This window comes from Entelurus aequoreus, linkage group LG18 (genome assembly GCF_033978785.1).
Source record: "Entelurus aequoreus isolate RoL-2023_Sb linkage group LG18, RoL_Eaeq_v1.1, whole genome shotgun sequence".
Classification (NCBI taxonomy): domain Eukaryota; kingdom Metazoa; phylum Chordata; class Actinopteri; order Syngnathiformes; family Syngnathidae; genus Entelurus; species Entelurus aequoreus.
This window is the reverse complement of record NC_084748.1, coordinates 44711789-44738288: the sequence shown is the minus strand read 5'-3', so window position 1 is coordinate 44738288 and position 26500 is coordinate 44711789. Positions and strand designations below refer to the sequence as shown.

Here is a 26500-nt window from a genome sequence, read left to right as displayed (position 1 = left end):
TCATTCAGAGAATGCCAAGAGTGTGCAAAGCAGTAATCAGAGCAAAGGGTGGCTATTTTGAAGAAACTAGAATATAAAACATGTTTTCAGTTATTTCGCCTTTTTTTTGTTAAGTACATAACTCCACATGTGTTCATTCATAGTTTTGATGCCTTCAGTGACAATCTACAATGTAAATAGTCATGAAAATAAAGTAAACACATTGAATGAGGAGAAGGTGTGTCCAAACTTTTGGCCTGTACTGTATGTATATATGCATGTATATGTATATATTATATTATTTATATATATATATATATACAGTATATACACATATATGTGTGTGTGTATATATATATATATATATATATATATATATATATATATATATATATATATATATATATATATATATATATATATATTCACATACATACTGTAGAGGTTGCCCTCTAGTGGGTTCCTCGGACCACCACACACTGCCACGAGAGCCCGGATCAGGGGTACAACACTGTTTTATTTCCATAAAATAGTGCTTTTCAACGAAATTTCTTTTTCTGAGTCTGTGTGTCTCTCTCTCTCTCTCTGGCTCCCACTCCAACTCCAACCTCGTGTCTCGTTCCGGCTGCTGCTAATAAAGGCGACAGGTGATTAGATAACAAGGCCCACCTGGGCCATCTACTCACCTGTCGCTGTCTTCGAGGCCGGTCCTTGCACACCCCGTTTCGCGGCAGGCCCGCAGGCCACGCCCCCCTCCACACATACATATCTGTGTATATATATATATATATATATATATATATATATATATATATATATATATATATATATATAGTACAGACCAAACGTTTGGACACACCTTCTCCTCATTCAATGCGTTTTCTTTATTTTCATGACTATTTACATTGTAGATTGTCACTGAAGGCATCAAAACTGTTTTATATTCTAGTTTCTTCAAAATAGCCACCCTTTGCTCTGATTACTGCTTGGCACACTCCTGGCATTCTCTGGATGAGCTTCAAGCACACCTGTGAAGTGATAACCATTTCAGTGACTACATCTTTAGGCTCATCGAGAGAATGGTGGCTATTTTGAAGAAACTAGAATACAAAACATGTTTTCAGTTATTTCACCTTTTTTTGTTAAGTACATAACTCCACATGTGTTCATTCATAGTTTTGATGCCTTCAGTGACAATCTACAATGTAAATAGTCATGAAAATAAAGAAAACGCATTGATTGAGAAGGTGTGTCCAAACTTTTGGCCTGTACTGTATATATATATATATATATATATATATATATATATATATATATATATATATATATATATATATATATATATATATATATATATATATATATATATATATATATATATATATATATATATATATATATATATATATATATATATAAAATGTTTATATAATTAATAATTAATGTAAATAATTATGAAGAATATGGGAAAGTTTTACTCTTACCTTGTTTACTTAAGAGACGACCTCCTTAAAGTTTTGTAATCAATCAGAAATTTCCAGCAGCTAAAATGCGCCAAACATGGATAAGTGTGGAGAGTGTTTTGCATTTTTCCCATCATGCATTGTAATGGATGTCATTTTGAGTTATTATGCTGCATGGACCTTTTTTTTATAAAGTTTGGTGAGCAGGTCGTGTTATGTGTGACCATGTCTGTTGACATTTTGTGTTGGTTGGATTGTTCAGTTCTTGTTTTGCCTGTTTTTTTTTTTGCACCATGACTAGGGAAGGTTGTTTGCACACACTTGGCATTCTCTCGATGAGCTTCCAGAGGTAGTCACCTGAAATGGTTTTCACCTCACAGGTGTGCTTGACGCTCATCGAGAGAATGCCAGGAGTGTGCAAGAAAGTAATCAGAGCAAAGGGCAAGTATTTTGAAGAAACTAGTATATAAAACATGTTTTCTGTTATTTCACCTTTTTTTTTTGTTAAGTACATAACTCCGCATGTGTTCATTCATAGTTTTGATGTGACAATCTACAATGTAAATAGTCATGAAAATAAAGAAAACGCATTGAAATGAGGTGTGTCCAAACTTTTGGCCTGTACTGTATGTCAGGTTCAAACACTGATGACATTTATTAAACGAGACAAGAAGCAAGGAATTAAACAGAGACAGAATTAAATGTGGCTCAATTTGAGGAGATACGTCTGGGCTGTACTCTTGTAAAGTCTCCAGCACGCTCTGGCGAAAGATTGTACACCACCTCTTTTTATTTGGACTTTCCCTGTTTACATAACAACAGCTGTTTCTAAAGGAATGGGGGGGGGGGGGGGGTGGTGTATGTAAACATCCATTGTTTTTGGTCACATTAACACAAAAGAAAAAGATGCCTCTGGCTTGGACTGGTCCTGAATTGAGCTTGGGCAGGTCTCGGATCAAAAAAGATAACCCCCTCCCGTCTCCTCCCATCGTGCACAGCGGAATTTTCCAAGCCTTTGGCTTGGTGCAACAAAGACAGCCTCTTGTCTGTTCACTGGGAACTCAGAGAACGGAAAGTTTTTTTGATAATTTACATACAATTTTTCTGACACTATAGGTCGAACATCGGCAAGTTTCACATTTCTACGAGCTGGCACAATTCACTTTAGCTCCCCACATCTCACAGTCGTCTTTCTTTCCTTTTATACCCACTCACGTTTCTCCTTTTCACCTTTCTGACCGCCCCTCCTCTTTACCTTTACGCTGCTAAATTCCAAAAAGGAAATCCCGACTGGGAGAAGAAAAGGACTTAAAAGGGAAAAAGATTCATCACTTTTTTTGGGGGGGGGCTGGGTGGGTGGAATTACCATCAAAATGAAAGTGGTAGTGTATTTCAGCACCCACAAAAATATATAGGAGTAGAAGTAAGAAGTAAAAGAAGAAGAAAAAAGAAGAATTAGAGAGCATTTGTGGGGAAGGATTAGCGACAGCGACCCTCAGCTACGTGGAAAAAAAAAATGTGTCGCTCATTGTTCTCTCTTGCTTCTTTTCTCTCTCTTCTTCTTCTTCTTCTTCTCTCACTCTCCCTCAAACCCTCTCTCCCCCCTGTCCTGGACCTTGAACTCACTGGAGCGTTACCACAAGAGGGGGGCATGGAGGGGGATCCAGGGATGCATGGAAGGAGGGAGCCTCGTTTTATCCTCTCCTCGCTGTCTGTCCGCTGCCAGCAGAACAAAAACACTAACTCTACCTCCCCGTTTGTGCGTGCGTGTGTGTGTGCGTGTGTGTGTGTTCTTGTATTTCTACCCTTCTTGAGACACCAAGAAGGAAAAGTATCTTCCATATGAGGAGGTGTGAACAAGTGATGGCATAAATCATGGTCCCAATAACATTGCATCTAATAGAGAATGTCTCATCCCCTCTGGTCAACATATGAAATAACAAGTGTGTGTAAAATTTTGAAGTGCTCCCCCTTTGGCCAACATATGTAATAACAAGTGTGTGTAGGAAATTGAAATGCGCCCCCTTTGGCCAAAATTTATAAAATACAAAATAAAAAATGTATATAGAGACATACTGTAATAACTTGAAGTAAATAATGAAGATAAAAAAACAATTACAAAAAATAAATACAAAATAAACTAAAAGCAGTCTTTTTCTCACAATGTGTCGACTCTTTTCTTATAAAATGGGCAAACAATTTCTCATATTCTTTCTGTTTCTGTAATATTGCGATATTTTCTCGTAAAATTAGTACTTTTTTCTGTAAAATTATTACTTTTTGATGCAAAATGGTGACATTTGTCAAACAAAATTATGACTTTTATCACAATATTGGCCATTTTTGTTGTTGTTCTTGTAAAATAGTGACATTTTTTGGAGTAAAATTATGACTTTTGTTATCATTTTGCAAAGTAAAAATTCAAATCATTATTATAATATTGCCAACATTTTTTAAGTTTTCTTACAGAGTTGTAACGTTTGTCGTGTAAAATTACGACTCTTTTCATAACATTGCCAAAATGTTAAGCTCTTCTTGTAAAATTGCGACTGTTGTTGAGTAAAATTCCAACTTTTATCATAATATTGCACAAATGTTTGGTTTTTCTTGTAAAATGTTGACTTGTGTTGAGTAAAATCACGACTTTTATTATAATACTGCCAAAATTCTAAGTTTTTCTTGTGAAGTTGTGACCTTTTTCTTGTGAAATTCCAACTCATTTTTCGCAACAAGCTTTTTTATGTTTGCATAGTATGTATATATTATTAATGTCGTCAATACTAATCTTTATATATCTAGAAAGGCTGGTCCTAAAGAGGGAGGCATTTTTCACAGGTCTCAAGAAGGTAGGAAATACAAGAATGTGTGTGTGTGTGTGTGTGTGTGTGTGTGTGTGTGTGTGTGTGTGTGTGTGTGTGTGTGTGTGTGGGTGGGTTTTCTTGTGTTTCTATTCTTCTTGAGACACCAAGAAGGAAAAGTATCTTCCATATGAGGAGGTGTGAACAAGTGATGACATAAATCATGGTCCCAATAACATTGCATCTAATAGAGAATGTCTCATTTGCACCCCTGCTGGTGACATCTATCAAAAAGGAGGGATTTTTCAAATGGACCGTGTGTCGGCTTTAAAAGTACTCCCCCTCTGGTCAACATATGAAATAACAAGTATGTGTAAAAATTTGAAGTGCCACCCCTTTGGTCAAAATTACTTTCAAAAAATAAATAAATATGTATATAGAGACATACTGTAATAACTTGAAGTAAATAATGAAGATTAAAAACCAATTACAAAAACAAACGGAAAAAAAAAAAGAAAAAAAAAAGAACTAACTTTTTTCTCATAATGTGTTTAAAAGTGCGCCCCCTCTGGTCAACATAGGAAATAACAAGTGTGTGTAAGAAATTTAAATACGTCCCCTTTGGCCAAAATTTATAAAATAAATATGTACTGTATATAGAGACATACTGTAATAACTTAAAGTATAAAATCAAGATTAAAAACCAATTACAAACAAAACATTCAAAAAACCCAAAATAACTAAAATAAGTCTTTTGCTCACAATCTTTATGTTTCTGTAATATTGCAATATTTTTTCGTAAAATTATTACATTTTTTTTAATGTAAAAGTATTACTTTTTAATGCAAAACGGTGACATTTGTCATATAAAATTCGGACTTTTATCACAATATTGCCAATTTTTTGGTTGAAATAGTGACATTTTTTGAGTGAAATGACGACTGTAGAATTCCGATCATTATTATAATATTGCCCACATTTTAAAGTTTTCTTACAAAATTTGTGACTTTTGTCGACTCCTTTCATAAAATTGCCAAAATGTTAAGCTTTTCTTGTAAAATTGCGACTGTTATTGAGTAAAATTCCAACTTTTATCATAATATTGCACAAATGTTCAGTTTTTCTTGTCAAATTTTGACTCGCTTTGAGTAAAATGACAACTTTTATTATAACACTGCCAAAATTCTAAGTTTTTCTTGTGAAATTCCAACTAATTTTTCACAACAAGCTTTTTTATATGTGCATAGTATGTATATATTATTAATGTTGTCAATACTAATCTTTATATATCTAGAAAGGCTGGTCCTAAAGAGGGAGGCATTTTTCTCAGGTCTCAAGAAGGTAACGAATACAAGTGTGTGTGTGTGTGTGTGTGTGTGTGTGTGTGTGTGTGTGTGTGTGTGTGTGTGTGTGTGTGTGTATGTGTTTGTGTGTGTGTGTTCTTGTATTTCTATCCTTATTGGGACACCAAGAAGGAAAAGTATCTTCCATATGAGGAGGTGTGAACAAGTGATGACATAAATCATGGTCCCAATAACATTGCATCTAATAGAGAATGTCTCATTTGCACCCCCTGCTGGTGACATCTATCAAAATGAGGGTGGTCCCAAAAAGGAGGGATTTTTCTAATTGACTGTGTGTCGCTTTTAAAAGTGCTCCCCCTCTGGTCAACATAGGAAATAACAAGTGCGTGTAAAAATGTGAAGTGCTCCCCCTCTGGCCAACATATGAAATAACAATTGTGTGTAAAAATGTGAAGTGCACCCCCTCTGGTCAACATAAGTAATAAGTGTGTGTAGGAAATTTAAATTAATAAAAAAAATAAAAAAATAAATATGTAAATAGAGACATACTGTAATAACTTGAAGTAAATAATGAAGATTAAAAGCCAATTACAAACAAAAAAATTAAATAAATAAATAACTAAAAGCAGTCGCAGTCTTTTTCTCACAATGTGTTGACTTTTTTCTTATAAAATTGGGAACAATTTCTCATTCTTTCTGTTTCTCTAATATTGCAATATTTTCTTGTAAAATTATGACTTTTTTCATGTAAAATTATTACTTTTTAATGCAAAACGGTGACATTTGTCATATAAAATTCTGACTTTATCGCAATATTGCCAATTTTTTGGTTAAAATAGTGACCTTTTTTTAATAGAATGACGACTGTAAAATTCCGATCATTATTATAATATTGCCCAAATTTTAAAGTTTTCTTATAAAATTGTGACTTTTGTCGACTCCTTTCATAAAATTGCCAAAATGTTAAGCTTTTCTTGTAAAATTGCGATTGTCATTGAGTAAAATTCCAACTTTTATCATAATATTGCACAAATGTTCAGTTTTTCTTGTCAAATTTTGACTCGCTTTGAGTAAAATGACAACTTTTATTATAACACTGCCAAAATTCCAAGTTTTTATTGTGAAATTGTGACCTTTTTCTTGTGAAATTCCAACTCATTTTTCACAACAAGCTTTTTTATATTTGCATAATATGTATATATTATTAATGTTGTCAATACAAATGTTTATATATCTAGAAAGGCTGGTCCTAAAGAGGGAGGCATTTTTCTCAGGTCTCAAGAAGGTAACGGATACAAAAATGTGTGTGTTTGTGTGTTTGTGTGTTTGTGTGTGTGTGCGTGTGTTCTTGTATTTCTACCCTTCTTGAGACACCAAGAAGGAAAAGTAGCTTCCATATGAGGAGGTGTGAACAAGTGATGACATAAATCATGGTCCCAATAACATTGCATCTAATAGAGAATGTCTCATTTGCACCCCTGCTGGTGACATCTATCAAAATGAGGGTGGTCCCAAAAAAGAGGGATTTTTCTAATTGACTGTGTGTCACTTTTAAAAGTGCTCCCCCTCTGGTCAACATATGAAATAACAACTGTGTGTAAAAAATTTGAGGTGCTCCCCCTATGGCCAACATAAGTAAAAAGTGTGTGTAGGAAATTGAAATTAATAAAAAAAATTAAAAAAAATATGTATATAGAGACATACTGTAATAACTTGAAGTAAATAATGAAGATTAAAAACCAATTACAAACAAAAAAGAACTAACTTTTTCTCACGTGTCGACTTTTTTCTTATAAAATTGGGAACAATTTCTCATATTCTTTCTGTTTCTGTTTATATTGCGATATTTTCTCGTAAAATTTGTACTTTTTAATGTAAAATTATTACTTTTTAATGCAAAATTGTGACATTTGCCAGACAAAATTCTGACTTATCACAATATTGCCAATTTTTTGGTTAAAATAGTAAAACAATTTTAATAAAATTACGACTGTAAAATTTGTATCATTATTATAATATTGCCCAAATTTTAAAGTTTTCTGATAAAATTGTGACTTTTGTCGAGTCCTTTCATAAAATTGCCAAAATGTTATGCTTTTCTTGTAAAATTGCGACTGTCATTGAGTAAAATTCCAACTTTTATCATAACATTGCACAAATGTTCAGTTTTTCTTGTCAAATTTTGACTTGCGTTGAGTAAAATAACGACTTTTTGTTATAATACTGCCAAAATTCTAAGTTTTTCTTGTGAAATTGTGACCTTTTACTTGTGAAATTCCAACTCATTTTTCACAACAAGCTTTTTTATATGTGCATAGTATGTATATATTATTAATGTTGTCAATACTAATCTTTATATATCTAGAAAGGGTGGTTCTTTCTCAGGTCTCAAGAAGGTAACAAATACAAGAATATGCGCGCGTGTGTGTGTGTGTGTGTGTGTGTGTGTGTGTGTGTGTGCTGGCTCATTGCTGCAAATATATAAATAACCGCAGATGATTCACCTGTGAATAATTTAAATTGTTTCCCACTTGAAAATAGATTGTTTTTATTTCATTTAGCTGTGTTTAAAGTCCAGCTGTGAGGAGTGAAAATGGGCCGCGCGCCTACACACACCTACACACACCTACACACACCTACACACACCTACACTCACACACTACGCAGGGGGAAAAAACACATTTAAAGAAACAAACATCACAGAAGGGATTACTCCACCGTGCTGTGTGTGTGTGAGAGAGAGAGAGAGAGTGTGTGTGTGTGTGTGTGTGTGTGTGTGTGTGTGTTTGTGTGTGTGTGTGTGCAGCAGGTTTAAGACTGACTGACAGCTTGCATCCACGCACTGCATCCCCCCTTTTCTGCAAGCTGAGTAGCGCATTGCTGTCCTCCACCCCCCCCCTTAGCCCACCTGCCCCTTCTGCATGCAAATACATTCATGAAATAGCCATGCTGGAAAGAACAGTGCTGGATCTCTGCCGTGCGTGTCTGTCAGTAGCCGCGTTTCCATTGCAGTTTCCCCGCAAAATAAATACCGTATTTCTAAAATGTGGATAAAGTACCTTTTGCGCACTTAAAATCCTATAATTTTCTCAAAAACCGACAGTGCGCCTTATAACCCAGTGCGGCGTACTTCTGGTTGTGCTTACCGGCCTTGAAGCTATTTTATTTGGTACATTGTGTAATAAGTGTGACCAGTAGATGGCAGTCAAACATAAGAGATATGTGTAGACTGCAATATGACGCCAGTAAACACCCAATCTTTAAATGTTCCAATGAGAATATAGAACATTACACACATGGCGCCGCGTTTCCATCGCAGTTACTCGCAAAATAAATGCCGTATTTCAAAAATTTAGATAAAGTACATTTGCGACTTGTACCGTATTTTTTCGGACTATAAGGCGCACTTAAAATCCTTTCATTTTCTCAAAAACCGGCAGTGCGCCGTGATTCTGGTTGTGCTTACCGGCCTCAAAGCTATTTTATTTGGTACATTGTGTAATAAGTGTGACCAGTAGATGGCAGTCAAACATAAGAGATACGTGTAGACTGCAATATGACGCCAGTAAACACCCAATCTTTAAATGTTCCATTGAGAATATAGAACATTACACACATGGTGTCGCGTTTCCATTGCAGTTTCCCGCATAATAAATGCCGTATTTCTAAAAATTAGCATAAAGTACCTTTGCGATTTGTACCGTATTTTTCGTACAATAAGGTGCACTTAAAATCCTTCTATTTTCTCAAAAACGACAGTGCGCCTATAACCCGGTGCGGCGTCATTCTGGTTGTGCTTACCGACCTAGAAGATATTTTATTTAATACATGGTGTAATGGTAAGTGTGACCAGTAGATGGCAGTCACACATAAGAGATACGTGTAGAATGCAATATGACGCCAGTAAACACCAAACCTTTAAATGTTCCATTGAGAATATAGAACATTACACACATGGCGCCGCGTTTCCATTGCAGTTTTCCGCAAAATAAAAGCCGTATTTCAAAAATTAGCATAAAGTACCTTTGCGACTTGTACTTTTTCGTACAATAAGGTGCACTTAAAATCCTTTCATTTTCTCAAAAACCGACAGTGCGCCTTATAACCCGGTGCGGCGTAATTCTGGTTGTGCTTACCGACCTAGAAGCTATTTTATTTGGTACATGATGTAATGGTAAATGTGACCAGTAGATGGCAGTCACACATAAGAGATACGTGTAGACTGCAATATGACGCCAGTAAACAACACCAAAACTTTAAATGTTCCAATGAGAATATAGAACATTACACACATGGCGCCGCGTTTCCATTGCAGTTTCCCGCATAATAAATGCCGTATTTCTAAAAATTAGCATAAAGTACCTTTGCGACTTGTACCGTCTTTTTCGTACAGTAAGGTGCACTTAAAATCCTTTCATTTTCTCAAAAACCGACAGTGCGCCTTATAACCCGGTGCGACGTAATTCTGGTTGTGCTTACCGACCTAGAAGCTATTTTATTTGGTACATGATGTAATGGTAAATGTGACCGGTAGATGGCAGTCACACATAAGAAATACGTGTAGACTGCATTTTGATGCCAGTAAACAACACCCAAACTTTAAATGTTCCATTGAGAATATAGAACATTACACACATGGCGCCGCGTTTCCATTGCAGTTTCCCGCATAATAAATGCCGTATTTATAAAAATTAGCATAAAGTACCTTTGCGACTTGTACCGTCTTTTTCGTACAATAAGGCGCACTTAAAATCCTTCTATTTTCTCAAAAACCGACAGTGCGCCTATAACCCTGTGCGGCGTAATTCTGGTTGTGCTTACCGACTTAGAAGATATTTTATTTAATACATGGTGTAATGGTAAGTGTGACCAGTAGATGGCAGTCACACATAAGAGATACGTGTAGACTGCAATATGACGCCAGTAAACAACACCAAACCTTTAAATGTTCCAATGAGAATATAGAACATTACACACATGGCGCCGCGTTTCCATGGCAGTTTCTCGCAAAATAAAAGCCGTATTTCAAAAATTTTGATAAAGTACATTTGCGACTTGTACCGTATTTTTTCGGACTACAAGGCGCACTTAAAATCCTTTCATTTTCTCAAAAACCGACAGTGCGCCGGGATTCTGGTTGTGCTTACCGGCCTCAAAGCTATTTTATTTGGTACATTGTGTAATAAGTGTGACCAGTAGATGGCAGTCATACATAAGATATGTGTAGACTGCAATATGAGGCCAGTAAACAACACCAAAACTTTAAATGTTCCATTGAGAATATAGAACATTACACACATGGCGCCGCGTTTCCATTGCAATTTCCCGCATAATAAATGCCGTATTTCAAAAAATTAGCATAAAGTACCTTTGCGACTTGTACCGTCTTTTTCGTACAATAAGGTGCACTTAAAATCCTTTCACTTTCTCAAAAACCGACAGTGCGCCTTATAACCCGGTGCGACGTAGTTCTGGTTGTGCTTACCGACCTCGAAGCTATTTTATTTGATACATGGTGTAATGGTAAATGTGACCAGTAGATGGCAGTCACACATAAGAGATACGTGTAGACTGCAATATGACGCCAGTAAACAACACCAAAACTTTAAATGTTCCAATGAGAATATAGAACATTACACACATGGCGCCGCGTTTCCATTGCAGTTTCCCGCATAATAAATGCCGTATTTCTAAAAATTAGCATAAAGTACCTTTGCGACTTGTACCGTCTTTTTCGTACAATAAGGTGCACTTAAAATCCTTTCATTTTCTCAAAAACCGACAGTGCGCCTTATAACCCCTTATAACTCCCGCTCAGGATAGAAGAACCTCCTCTGGCAGAAAAATGGCGTTTTCCAACCTAAATAGCCCATAGCCCCGCCCACTAGCTGGGACCAATTTGACAGGGGTGGGAGTAAGAATTTTGTTCTTTTGTAAAATACACCATAAATAACCATCACACATCTAACAGTATTCACATAGTACTTTTGCATTTGTAGATCAGTCATTGTTGTACAGTATACTCAGTGTATTCAGGCTTGGATAACAACACTTTTAAATGCCCAGTGCACTGCAAAAAGTCAGTGTTCAAAAACAAGGAAACATTTTTGACAAAAACGAGGGGTATTTTATTTGAACTAAGCAAAATTATCTGCCAATAGAACAAGAAAATTCGGCTTGTCAAGACTTTCCAAAACAAGTAAAATTAGCTAACTTAAAGATCTCGAGAAATGAATCCACGCCTTTATCTCGACTGGTTTAGACTACTGCAATGCCCTGTATGTAGGCATTAGCCAGGCCTCCCTCGCCCGCCTGCAGCCCGCGCAGAACTCTGCTGCTCGTCTGCTAACACAGACCCGCAGACGTGAGCACATCACCCCTATATTAGCGTCCCTTCACTGGCTCCCTGTGCGTTACCGAATCAACTTTAAACTCCTTTTATTTGTTTTTAAATGTCTAAACAACCTCGCGCCAACATATCTCTCCGACCTCCTTCAGCCTTACTGCCCCACCCGATCCCTAAGATCAGCCGATCAGCTGCTACTGACGGTCCCTGACACAAGGCTGAAGCTTAGAGGTGACAGAGCTTTCGCCGCTGCTGCTCCCAAGCTCTGGAACGACCTACTTCAGAGTGTTAGACAGGCCTCCTCTCTTCCTGTTTTTAAATCTCTCTTAAAAACATACTTTTATTCCATGGCTTTTAACACTGAGTGATATCCATCCTGCAATGGCGCCCCATAATACACCTGCTGTGAACCTGTTTTTATGTTTTATTTATTGTATTTATTTATTTTTGATCGTGTTCTGTTTGTGTTGTGTTGTGTTTGCTCGGTACTCGTATTATCTTTTAACCTGCCCATTGTACAGCACTTTGGCTACCCCTGTGGTACATTTTAAATGTGCTTTATAAATAAAGTTGATTTGATTTGATTTGATTTGAACCTCAATGAACCCAAAAATACCTTAAAATAAGCATATTCTCACTAGTAACAAGTGCACTTTTCTTGGTAGAAAAAAAAAAGACACCTTTTTGCTCAATATGTTGAAAAATATTCTTAAATTAAGTTTATGCTAGTGCCATTATCTTGACATAATGATATGCGCTCGGCATTACATTTCTTGAAACCGGCAAACTTATACTAAAAACTAATGTATTGTTCTTAATGGAAAGGCAACAAGGTAAGCGCTTGTTACTCTCGGAGTCTCCTGCATTTTTCCATGGGTAACATGACATCATCGCGCCAAGTGCGTGCTCTTTCAGTCAATTAGTGCGCATATATACAGCCCGGCCCCCGGGCCAAATTTTTTTTTATTGTAATTTTGAAGAATTTATCTGAATGTGCATGAACTATTTCTGTTCAAAATTGTTTAAAATGTCAAATGTTCAAATATGAACTGTCAGTTTACTGTACTGTGCCAACTGTACTACTATATGAGTACCTATTTTCTATTGTTTCATTTAAAATAAAACAGCAAAGTCCATTTGGCTGTCATCTGTTTTAATTATGAGACACAATTGTGTCAAAGTCATGATTTTTGTTTTTCATGCTTGAAGTAAGAAATGATTACTTTAAAAAAGTAGTTTTATACTTGTGAGTTTTATACTCTGCAACAGTTGATATTCTAGTTTCAAGCATGTTTTACTCAATATAGGTCATCAAATCTCAGCAACATTCATCGTTTAGGACCAAAACACTTAAAACAAGTAAAACACTCTAACATAAAATCTGCTTAGTGAGAAGAATGATCTTATCAGACAGAAAATAAGCAAATATCACCCTTATTTGAGGTATTTCATCTTACTTAGATTTCACTTTTTGCAGTGTGTCCTTCCGTAACACCCAGCTTTTGACAACCATGGTTCGGCCCAAATTAGGCCTAATCAGTCAGGGCAGGTGTGTTCACCTATATAAAGCCCTCAAGCCCCACCCGGACTCTTTTAGCCACCCGTTCAGAGCCATGGTGAGTGACAGGTCACGATTTGTTTGCAGAGCGCATGCTTTTCACCGACTAATAGTGATGGGTTGATGAGGCGTCATGAAGCGTCTCGACACATTGCAAAACTGTATTGATACTGTGTCGATACTGTGTCACTAAATACTGACATCTGCTGGACATTTAAAATCCCTACAAGCAACCTATGGACCGACTCAACTGACACTGATTTTATGACCTAGTACAGGGGTCGGCAGGCCTGGCCCTAACCAATCTGGCGCCCTAGGCAAGATTTTAGGTGGCGACCCCCCACATCGGCAGTGAATTGTATATACTCACAAGAAACTGAATAGCTTTGTCTTTGACCTTTTTTTTTTTACTTAAAGAAAGCAAATTAACATATTATATAAGAATGTTATGTTATGATTATCTTTAACCGAATCACAGCAGTGCTCAAATTAAAAAAAATGCATTCCCTCTCATGTGATATTGCTTAATTAACATTAATGATGTGCACTTTAACAACTAGGCTTACAACTATACCTAATATATAAAGGGGTGGAAAAGTGACTATTACCTGCAGGGCAAACATTAGCTAACCAGAAGGCAATAACAATGTAAACAAAAAACACCTGCTTAAAAGATCTAATACAAATGTCCCTGAGGAATGTAAGGTGGGAGTACTGTAATTACCTAACGTTACATTATTATTTTCCATAACAATTTAGCCCCCTCCACAATATTAACCCGACGTTAAAACAGAACTAGCTATATATTGATTAGCAATTGCCGAATCATGTAGCATTAGCTTAATGCTAAAAAGCCAGGTTACTATCACATTCTGTAACTGACAAATAATTTCATGTAGGCTAACTTTACCTCCCTGCTACCTCTGTCTTTTTCTCGTTTCTCCTCTTCTTTTCTATTTTTCTTCCCTGGGCACCTGACAGTTTTGGCCGTTTTGATATCTTGCGTTGACTTTTTTATGTGGTGACGTCCAAAAAGAGTCATGATACGGGAAGGGAAGGGGCGCACCGTGCGGGGGGGAGGGGGGGGTTGGCGTAATGTTGTAACAAATAATATTTCTATTAAATAGGCTTTACTTTGCATTTTAATTAGTGTGGGATTATTTTTTGTATTTAGAAATAATAGTACCAACTTTTTTTTTTTTTTCCTCCAACATTTGTGGCACTGGCGTGGCGCCCCCTGATGGACGCCGCCCTTAGCATTTGCCTATACGGCCTATGCCACGGGCCGGCCCTGGGGGTCGGCAACCCGCGGCTCTAGAGCCTTTAGCGCCGCCCTAGTGGCTCTCTGAAGCTTTTTCAAAAATGTATGAAAAATGGAAAAAGATGAGGGGAAAAAAATAGAGATGTCCGATAATATCGGCCTGCCGATATTATCGGCCGATATATGCGTTAAAATGTAATATCGGAAATTATCGGTATCGTTTTTTTTATTATCTGTATCGTTTTTTGTTTTTTTTAATTTTATTTTTTTAAAATTATTTTTATTAAATCAACATAAAAAACACAAGATACACTTACAATTAGTGCACCAACCCAAAAAACCTCCCTCCCCCATTTACACTCATTCACACAAAAGGGTTGTTTTTTTTCTGTTATTAATATTCTGGTTCCTACATTAAATATCAATATATATCAATACAGTCTGCAAGGGATACAGTCCGTAAGCACACATGATTGTGCGTGCTGCTGGTCCACTAATAGTACTAACCTTTAACAGTTAATTTTACTAATTTTTATTCATTACTAGTTTCTATGTAACTGTTTTTATATTGTTGTACTTTCTTTTTTATTCAAGAATTTTTTTTAAATTTATTTATCTTATTTTATTTGATTCATTTTTTTAAAAAGTACCTTATCTTCACCATACCTGGTTGTCCAAATTAGGCATAATAATGTGTTAATTCCACGACTGCATATATCGGTTGATATTGGTATCGGTTGATATCGGTATCGGTAATTAAAGAGTTGGACAATATCGGAATATCGGCAAAAAGCCATTATCGGACGTCCCTAGAAAAAAATATATTTTTTGTTTTAACATAGTTTCCGTAGGAGGACAAACATGACACAAACCTCCCTAATTGTTATAAAGCACACTGTTTATATCAAACATGCTTCACTGATTCGAGTATTTGGCAAGCGCCGTTTTGGCCTATTAATTTTGGCGGTCCTTGAACTCACCGTATAGTTTGTTTATGTACAACTTTCTCCGACCTTCTAGGACGTGTTTTATGCCACTTCTTTTTCTGTCTCATTTTGTCCAAACTTTTAACGTTGTGCATGAATGCACAAAGGTGAGTTTTGTTGGTGTTATTGACTTGTGTGGAGTGCTAATCAGACATATTTGGTCACTGCATGACTGCAAGCTAATCGATGCTAACATGCTATTTAGGCTAGCTATATGTACATTTTGCAGCATTATGCCTCATTTGTAGGTATATTTGAGGTCATTTAGTTTCCTTTAAGTCATCTCAATTCAATTTATATCTCATGACACACTATCTGTATGTAATATGGCTTTATTTTGTTGCGGCTCCAGACAGATTTGTTTTTGTATTTTTGGTCCAAAATGGCTCTTTCAACATTTTGGGTTGCCGACCCCTGCCCTAGTATATACAGTAATATAAACCAAGTCATTGTATTTCATTAAGAATTATTTCATATCTTCATTTAAATAAAAAATGTTTTTAATCTTTTTTAGATACAGTCAATAAATAATGTGAACATGTATCATAACATGGAAATGTAAGAGAACGTGTTGTGAATGAGGATGCTTGTGGACTGGGAATTTTTTTATTTATTTTTTTTACACATTTTTATTTTAAAAAAACAACAGTTTTTCCAACGTATTACATTTTAGACGATTTCTCTTCTTAGTTATTATTTCTCCGGCTGTAGAAAAGACCCGCTCACAGGGCACAGAGGAGGCGTCAGTGCGACACAGTTCGCGTATCGGTCACGTGACCGACACAGCTCATGATGGGTCACGTGACTTTCTAAAAGCGGTACGCGCACCGACACAGGGTTTTGCTCTATGAGCTCGACACATGCGCCGATGCATCGATGTTGCCGGACCCATCACTAGTTCCTGGTTCGATCCCCACCTTCTACCAACCACGTCACGTCCGTTGTGTTCTTGAGCAAGACACCTCACCCTCACTCCTGATGGGTCGTGGTTAGGGCCTTGCACGGCAGTGTGTGAATGGGCGAATGTGGAAAATAGTGTCAAAGCGTTTTGAGTGCCTTGAAAGTAGAAAAGCGCTATGCAAGTATAACCCATTTAATGTTTGTAGTTTGTCCATGTTGAGCTTCCTTACAAATGTGCACGCTTTGAGAGGAAGTTTTAAGGGCAAACAGTGACAGTGGTGGGGTCAAACTGTCACACGGTACCGAAAGTTCAAACCCCGGCCGAGTCATACCAAAGACTATAAAAATGGGAGCCATTACCTCCCTGCTTGGCACTCAGCATCAAGGCTTGGAATTGGGGGTTAAATCACCAAAAATGATTCCCGGGCGCGGCAAATATCGGCGTGAGTAATCAGTCGATCCATACCGCAAAAGGGAATACTAGCAAAAGGTAATGTACAGTATGCATTATATCTGAAGTTGATCTCGTAAAAGTGAAAGAAAAACCTAATAAAAATGTATCACTTTATGAGTGGGGGCACCTTTTGGATCCCAAATATATTCAGTGGTATTTTATTTATCTTTTCACTGTGATTACTCAAAAAATATTAAAGAATTAAAATCAACGGTGTCCTGCATTATTGATCTTTTAGGGCTCTAATTACTAAATACTGCATATTTCAGTTTTTTACTATAAAAAAACAAAGTTGTTTTTAAAAGAAAAGCCATAAAACTTTTTTTTTAATTACTTTATATCAACTTGAAGTTGATAAAGATTTACTGTAAGCGTTAAATAAAAAAAAATAATAATTTGACTTATTTTTAACTTTTTTTTTTTGTAGACAAATGTAATTTTATTATCAGAATGTCATCAAGAAAACTTCTTAAATGTCTTACATGAATGCATGTCATTTATTTGCACAAAAGTTGGTAACAATTAATTTAAAAAATGGATCATCTTTTTTTTTCTTTTTTTCTTTTTTTAATGACTGAGACCCTTTATGGTCTAAAGGTAAAATAAATAAAAAAATCCATATATTTTGTTATGGTTTGAAATTTAAAGTTAATTTTTCCGTGTGCGGCCCCTAGTGGAAAAGGTGTGGACACCCCTGAAGTAAAGGAAATTAAATGAGTTTAAATATACCGACAAATGAGACATAATGATGCAATGTGTACATACAGCTAGCCTAAATAGCCCGATTAGCACTCCGACAAGTCAATAACATCAACAAAGTGCGCCTTTGTGCATTCACGCACAGTATAAAATGTTTGGTGGGCAAAATGAGACAAAGGAATGGAAGATTTTACATGTAAACAAACTGTTGCGTCACAGTCCACACTGTGGTGAGTTCAAGAAGCGCAGAAATTAGTAGGACAAAACGATGTTCATCAAATACTCTCATCAGTGAAGCATACACACCATTGCTTCACAATGATCATATTGTGAAGCAATCAGGTTGTTTTACTTGTTTTGCAGCGTTATTGTTACAATGTTATATCAGGTTGTTTTACTTGTTTTGCAGCGTTATTGTTACAATGATTATATCAGGTTGTTTTACTTGTTTTGCAGCGTTATTGTGACAGTGATCATATTGTGACACAATCAGGTTGTTTTACTTGTTTTGCAGCGTTATTGTGACAATGATCATATTATGAAGCAATCAGGTTGTTTTACTTGTTTTGCAGCGTTATTGTGACAATGATCATATTGTGAAAATGATCATACTGTGACGCAATCAGGTTGTTTTACTTGTTTTGCAGTGTTATTGTTACAATGATCATATTGTGACAATGATCATATTGTGACGCAATCAGGTTGTTTTACTTGTTTTGCAGCGGTATTGTTACAATGATCATATTGTGACGCAATCAGGTGGTTTTACTTGTTTTGCAGCGTTGTTACATTGATCATATTGTGACATCAATTTGTTTTACTTGTTTTGCAGTGTTATGATCATACTGTGAAGCAATCAGGTTGTTTTACTTGTTTTGCAGTGTTATTGTTACAATGATCATATTGTGAAGCAATCAAGTTGTTTTACTTGTTTTGCAGCGTTATTGTGACAATGATTATATTGTGAAATTGATCATATTGTGACGCAATCAGGTTGTTTTATTTGTTTTGCAGCGTTATTGTGACAATGATCATATTGTGACAATGATCATATTGTGACGCAATCAGGTTGTTTTACTTGTTTTGCAGCGCTATTGTGACAATGATCATATTGTGACAATGATCATATTGTAACGCAATCAGGTTGTTTTACTTGTTTTGCAGCGCTATTGTGACAATGATCATATTGTGACAATGATCATATTGTGGAGCAATCAGGTTGTTTTACTTGTTTTGCAGCGTTATTGTGACAATGATCATATTGTGACGCAATCAGGTTGTTTTACTTGTTTTGCAGTGTTATTGTTACAATGATCATATTGTGACAATGATCATATTGTGACGCAATCAGGTTGTTTTACTTGTTTTGCAGCGGTATTGTTACAATGATCATATTGTGACGCAATCAGGTTGTTTTACTTGTTTTGCAGCGTTGTTACATTGATCATATTGTGACATCAATTTGTTTTACTTGTTTTGCAGTGTTATGATCATACTGTGAAGCAATCAGGTTGTTTTACTTGTTTTGCAGTGTTATTGTTACAATGATCATATTGTGAAACAATCAGGTTGTTTTACTTGTTTTGCAGCGTTATTGTGACAATGATTATATTGTGAAATTGATCATATTGTGACGCAATCAGGTTGTTTTACTTGTTTTGCAGCGTTATTGTGACAATGATCATATTGTGACAATGATCATATTGTGACGCAATCAGGTTGTTTTACTTGTTTTGCAGCGCTATTGTGACAATGATCATATTGTGACAATGATCATATTGTGACGCAATCAGGTTGTTTTACTTGTTTTGCAGCGCTATTGTGACAATGATCATATTGTGACAATGATCATATTGTGGAGCAATCAGGTTGTTTTACTTGTTTTGCAGCGTTATTGTGACAATGATCATATTGTGACGCAATCAGGTTGTTTTACTTGTTTTGCAGTGTTATTGTTACAATGATCATATTGTGACAATGATCATATTGTGACGCAATCAGGTTGTTTTACTTGTTTTGCAGCGGTATTGTTACAATGATCATATTGTGACGCAATCAGGTTGTTTTACTTGTTTTGCAGCGTTGTTACATTGATCATATTGTGACATCTATTTGTTTTACTTGTTTTGCAGTGTTATGATCATATTGTGAGGCAATCAGGTTGTTTTACTTGTTTTGCAGTGTTATTGTTACAATGATCATATTGTGAAGCAATCAGGTTGTTTTACTTGTTTTGCAGCGTTATTGTGACAATGATCATATTGTGACAATGATCATATTGTGACGCAATCAGGTTGTTTTACTTGTTTTGCAGTGTTATTGTTACAATGATCATATTGTGACAATGATCATATTGTGACGCAATCAGGTTGTTTTACTTGTTTTGCAGCGTTATTGTGACAATGATCATATTGCGGAGCAATCAGGTTGTTTTACTTGTTTTGCAGCGATGTTGTTACATTGATCATATTGTGACATCAGGTTGTTTTACTTGTTTTGCAGCGTTATTGTGACAATGATCATATTGTGAAGCAATCAGGTTGTTTTACTTGTTTTGCAGCGATGTTACATTGATCATATTGTGACATCAGGTTGTTTTACTTGTTTTGCAGCATTATTGTGACAATGATCATATTGTGACGCAATCAGGCTGTTTTACTTGTTTTGCAGTGTTATTGTGACAATGATCATATTGTGACAATGATCATATTGTGACGCAATCAGGTTGTTTTACTTGTTTTGCAGCGTTATTGTGACAATGATCATATTGTGGAGCAATCAGGTTGTTTTATTTGTTTTGCAGCGATGTTGTTACATTGATCATATTGTGACATCAGGTTGTTTTACTTGTTTTTCAGCGTTATTGTGACAATGATCATATTGTGAAGCAATCAGGTTGTTTTACTTGTTTTGCAGTGTTATTGTTACAATGATCATATTGTGAAGCAATCAGGTTGTTTTACTTGTTTTGCAGCGATGTTGTTACATTGATCATATTGTGACATCAGGTTGTTTTACTTGTTTTGCAGCGTTATTGTGACAATGATCATATTGTGAAAATGATCATATTGTGACGCAATCAGGTTGTTTTACTTGTTTTGCAGCGTTATTGTGACAATGATCATATTGTGGAGCAATCAGGTTGTTTTACTTGTTTTGCAGCGATGTTGTTACATTGATCATATTGTGACATCAGGTTGTTTTACTTGTTTTGCAGCGTTATTGTGACAATGATCATATTGTGACAATGATCATATTGTGACGCAATCAGGTTGTTTTACTTGTTTTGCAGCGATGTTGTTACATTGATCATATTGTGACATCAGGTTGTTTTACTTGTTTTGCAGCGTTATTGTGACAATGATCATATTGTGACAATGATCATATTGTGACGCAATCAGGTTGTTTTACTTGTTTTGCAGCGATGTTGTTACATTGATCATATTGTGACATCAGGTTGTTTTACTTGTTTTTCAGCGTTATGACAATGATCATATTTTGAAGCAATCAGGTTGTTTGACTTGTTTTGCATGCAACATTTCTACAGAAGTTGCATCTTTGAACAAAATCTAGATATTGTACTTGTTTTTGAAAGTGAAAACTACCAAAATGGACCCCACAGCCTTTGATTAGTCAGTCTGTGGCTGTCAGTGGAAAACGTTTGGGCAGCCCTGCTATAGACCAACATGAGTATCTTCTCTGCATTGCCAGGTACTATGAAACGGGCAGTATCCGCCCCGGCGTCATCGGGGGATCCAAACCAAAGGTTGCTACACCCAAAGTGGTCGACAAGATTGCCGACTACAAACGCCAAAACCCCACCATGTTTGCCTGGGAGATCCGGGACCGGCTCCTGGCCGAGAGAGTATGCGACAACGACAGCGTGCCCAGCGTCAGCTCCATCAACAGGTACTCATCGTCTAATACAGTACCATTTTTGAAGAATTACCCGAGTGCGATTTTTCTCTCAAATTGCCATTCGATTTGGAGATTTCAAAAATATTTGGCTCAGAGCCCGCGAAAAGGTATAATCTGGCCCGCAAGATGAGTTTGCTAAGTATAAAACTGAGCTGCAATTTTTTTCAATGAAAGAAACTGCTGTTCTAAATGTGTCCACTGGATGTCGTAATAGCAATTCAAAGTGTAACCCACGTCACACATGACAGTGTTTAAAGGTGACCTGTCAGCCGACTGTTGTGGCGGGCGGCAGATGGCAACAGACTGATGCTGTAGCGACACGGAATACCTTCTTTCATTGTAAATTATCCACTCAAAGGATACAAAAACGAAATGGTGAGACGCAAAGACCTAAGTCAATATGACCATTGGTTGGTTAACAGCAATGCGATGTGCACCCTGAACTCCATTGTAAAAATGTGTGGTTCTACATTTGTTGTTTGTAGTATTTTATTCTTAAATCTACCATGTTCACATTGGTTATGTTTGTAGGGATCTTACCTTTAATTCGGCTATCATACTGTTATTGTATGTATATATGTATATGTATATATAACAGTATGATAGCCGGTTAACGGCAATGCGATGTGCACCCTAAACCCCATTGTAAATATGTGTGGTTCTACATTTGTTGTTTGTAGTATTTTATCCTTAAATCTACCATGTTCACATCGGTTATGTTTGTAGGGATCTTACCTTTAATTCGGCTATCATACTGTAATTGTATGTATATGTATATATAACAGTATGATAGCCGGTTAACGACAATGCGATGTGCACCCTGAACTCCATTGTAAAAATGTGTGGTTCTACATTTGTTGTTGGTAGATTTAAGAATAAAATTAAATACTAAAATGTTCACATCGGTTATGTTTGTAGGGATCTTACCTTTAATTCGGCTATCATACTGTTATTGTATGTATATGTACAGTATATGTATATATAACAGTATGATAGCCGGTTAACGGCAATGCGATTTGCACCCTGAACTCCATTGTAAAAATGTATGGTTCTACATTTGTTGTTTGTCGTATTTTATTTTATGCTTAAATCTACCATGTTCATATTGGTTATGTTTGTCGGGATCTTACCTTTAATTCGGCTATCATACTGTTATTGTATGTATATATGTATATGTATATATAACAGTATGATCTTTGCTTCGTGCCATTTCGTTTTCTTTTATCCTTTGGCTGGATAATTTACAATGAAAGAAGGTATTGCGTGTCGCTAAAGCATCAGTCCGTCGCCATCTGACAATTATTTTGATTATATTATAATTGTAATATTCGAATGGCGATAAATGAATGTGTTGTGGCAGTTGCGTTGTCATCAATGCGGCGGTTTGAGGAAATGACAATTTTGTCCTCCGAATTTCCAACTAACTTGAAGTGTTTTGCCAAGAGGATTATTTTGTATTATGTACATTTTAAGAATGCGCTGGTTCTATTTTTGGCCAAAGTAAGACAAAGAAAACCATTTCAAAGTTGTCTTTATTTTTAAATTATTATGCCACGATTTTATCAGTCCGGCCCGCGTGAGAATAGATTTTCCTCCATGAGCTATAAATAATAATAAGTAATCAATAAAAAACTATACAGTGATTTTAATGTAATGTAATCATAATATAATACAATTACAATTATTTCTCATTACTGGAGAATTGTTTAACATTGTACTGTAATTGAAAGGTAAATAACTTTTAGTCATCCTAAATAAATAAACAAAAAAAAATAATAAAATGGACTCATTTCTGTAAGCAAAAATTTAACTTAACTTTAAGTAAAACAATTTTCCTAGTTGGAAAAACAAGGTCGGACATAGTGTACCAAAATATTTCGGTACTTTTCGTACTTTTCTAAATAAAGGGGACCACAAAAAATGGCATTATTGGCTTTATTTTAACAAAAAAATCTTAGGGTACATGAAACATATGTTTATTATTGCAAGTTTGTCCTTAAATAAAATAGTGAACATACTAGACAACTTGTCTTTTAATAGTAAGTAAACAAACAAAGGCTCTTAATTTAGTCTGCTGACATATGCAGTAACATATTGTGTCATTTATCATTCTATTATTTTGTCAAAATTATTAAGGACAAGCGGTAGAAAATGAATTATTAATCTACATGAATATGACCAATGTATGATCCTTTAACTACTTGGTATTGGATCCGTACCTAAATTTATAGTATCACTCAAAACTTATGTAACGTATAAAACAAGAGAAGAACAAGTGATTATTACATGTATACATGTTGAAACAGAAATCAAGCAGATATTAACAGTAAATGAACACGTAGATTAACAATGTTGACAAAATAATAGGTAGATAAATGACACAATATGTTACTGCATACGTCAGCAGACTAATTAGGAGCCTTTGTTTGTTAGCTGCCTCTTGGATCTCGTTTAGTAGTAAGCAAAGGAACCAGAGGGAATACAGGGAGACGAGACACACAGCTCGTAACGAGGGAACGGAGGAATGCTGCTGGAAGACGACAAGGAATCACGAGACAAATGAACACGGAGGGGGAGAAACACAGAGAGAGAGAGTGCATAGAGCTAGGGTTTGTCGGCTTACTGTACAGGAACAGGTTGCTACGTTCTGGCTCGGAGGTCTGTGGGCAGGGGGGAGGTCAAGGGCAGGAGCGAGGCGTCAAAGTCCGTGTCCAGTCGGGGGTGGGGGGCCCAGATCCAAGAGGCAGCTAAGGAACCAGAGGGAATACAGGGAGACGAGACACAGCTCGTAACGAGGGAACGGAGGAATGCTGCTGGAAGAAGACAAGGAAACACGAGACAAATGAACATGGAGTGGGAGAAACACAGAGAGAGAGAGTGCATAGAGCTAGGGTTTGTCGGCTTACTGTACGGGAACGGGTCGATACGTTCTGGCCCGGAGGTCTTTGGGCAGGCGTGAGGTCAAGGGCAGGAGCGAGGCGTCAAAGTCCGTGTCCAGGCGGCGGTGGGGGTCCAGATCCAAGAGGCAGCTAAGGAACCAGAGGGCGTACAGGGAGACGAGACACACATCTCGTAATGGGGGAATGCTGCTGGAAGACGACAAGGAAACACGAGACAAATGAACACGGAGGCGGAGAAACACAAAGAGAGAGAGAGAGAGTGCATAGAGCTAGGGTTTGTCGGCTTACTGTACGGGAACAGGTCGCTACGTTCTGGCTCGGAGGTCTGTGGGCAGGCGTGAGGTCAAGGGCAGGAGTGAGGCGTCAAAGTCCGTGTCCAGGCGGGGGCGGTCGAGATCCAAGAGGCAGCCAAGGAACCAGAGGGAATACAGGGAGACGAGACACACTGCTCGTAACGGGACTGGGAACGGAGGAATGCTGCTGGAAGATGACAAGGAAACACGAGACAAATGAACAGGGAGAGGGAGAAACACAGAGAGAGAGAGTGCATAGAGCTAGGGGTTGTCGGCTTACTGTACGGGAACAGGTTGCTACGTTCTGGCCCGGAACGCAGGTTTGCACTGGCTTAAGAAGCCCAGGAAGCTCATCAGTGACAGGTGTGCTGATTGCAGATGGAAAGCAGCTGCCTGCTGCAGCCGGAAGTGGCGGTGCGCAGGATGAATGCGCACTGGGGTGCGCCCGGGCCGTGACATTTCTGTTAAAATAAAGTCAATAACATTTTGTTGTGGTGCCCTCTTTATTTTGAAAAGTACCGAAATGTATTTTGGTACTTGTACCAAAAAATATCGGTATCGGCTTACTGTACAATATACAGCGAGTGTGTGTCTGAGGGCCCGTAGTCTCCACATGGATGAAGTGGCTGCGGCCCAGAGGTCAGTGCCAAGGCTCTCGCCCCTGAGCACGGAGCCGAAGAAGGCGGAGGAAGTAGGAGAGCGAAGAAGTGAGCAAAAGAGGCAAACAAAAGGGGAGGAAGGTGGACACAAAGGAAGGAGAGGAAGGGAGGGAAGGGAAGAGAAGATGGGGACAGGATAAGGAGAGGGGTTAGGGAGGGAAGGGAAAGAAAGAGGAAGAAGGCGCTTGCATGGGCAGCCAAGCAGGAAGTGTGAGGCCCCTGAGCCATGTCAGCCAAGTACACACACACACACACACACCCACACACACACGGCTCCCACGATGGTTATGTTCTCACGTCCCCTGTGCCCCCCCTCCCTTCCACACTCACATAAATGACCAATTCTCCGACACTGTCTGCTCTCGTCCTCCGGCAGGATCATTCGGACCAAGGTTCAGCAGCCGCCGGGCCAAGCGGGCTCAATGACTGCTCACAATTTAGGTAGGTGGCTGACTCTGCACCCCGTCAAAGCACCTTTTGCATGATATTATTATTATCACGGTGCCCTTTTTTGGCCCCCACGTCCATCCGTCTCCAAGCCGGGAAACAGTGTGGTGTGTCGTGGGAGATTATGTCATTTCACCCATATGGGTTAAAAATATTGTTTGCAAACCCGTAAAATAATCTGCAAATGTGGTGTTGAGTGTCGGTGCTGCCTAGAGCTCGGCAGAGTAACCATGTCACACTCTTCCATACCAGTAGGGGGCAGCAGGTAGTTGTCAGGTTCAAACACTGATGACATCTATTAAACAAGACAAGAGGCAAATAATTAAAGAGACATAATTCAATTTGGACTCAATATTGAGGAGAGACGTCTGTACACTGTACCCTTGTACAGTATCTCAGCACGCTCTGCCAAAAGATTGCACGCCTCCTTCTTTATTTTGGACCCTCCCCGACCACATGGCCACCGCTGTTTCCAAAGGACAAAGGTCGCAAAAAGTTCACAGAAAAGGTCGGTTCAAAAAGTGTTCGTAAAATA

The 26500-nt window shown here is 37.3% G+C and overlaps 1 protein-coding gene across 3 annotated transcripts in view; it reads left to right on the top strand.

Annotated features, from left to right (window-relative positions):
* pax5 (paired box 5) overlaps nt 1-26500 on the top strand; it is a 240272-nt gene that overhangs the window by 6765 nt on the left and 207007 nt on the right. For 2 of the 3 annotated variants that reach the window (XM_062027220.1, XM_062027218.1), the window contains exons 3-4: nt 21460-21657; nt 25895-25959. In XM_062027220.1, coding sequence (XP_061883204.1) covers nt 21572-21657; nt 25895-25959 — 151 coding nt within the window. In that variant the 5' untranslated portion in view covers nt 21460-21571. Of the gene's footprint in view, nt 1-13472; nt 13507-21459; nt 21658-25894; nt 25960-26500 lie in introns of those variants that run through there. The other variant, XM_062027219.1, reaches the window with a different exon arrangement.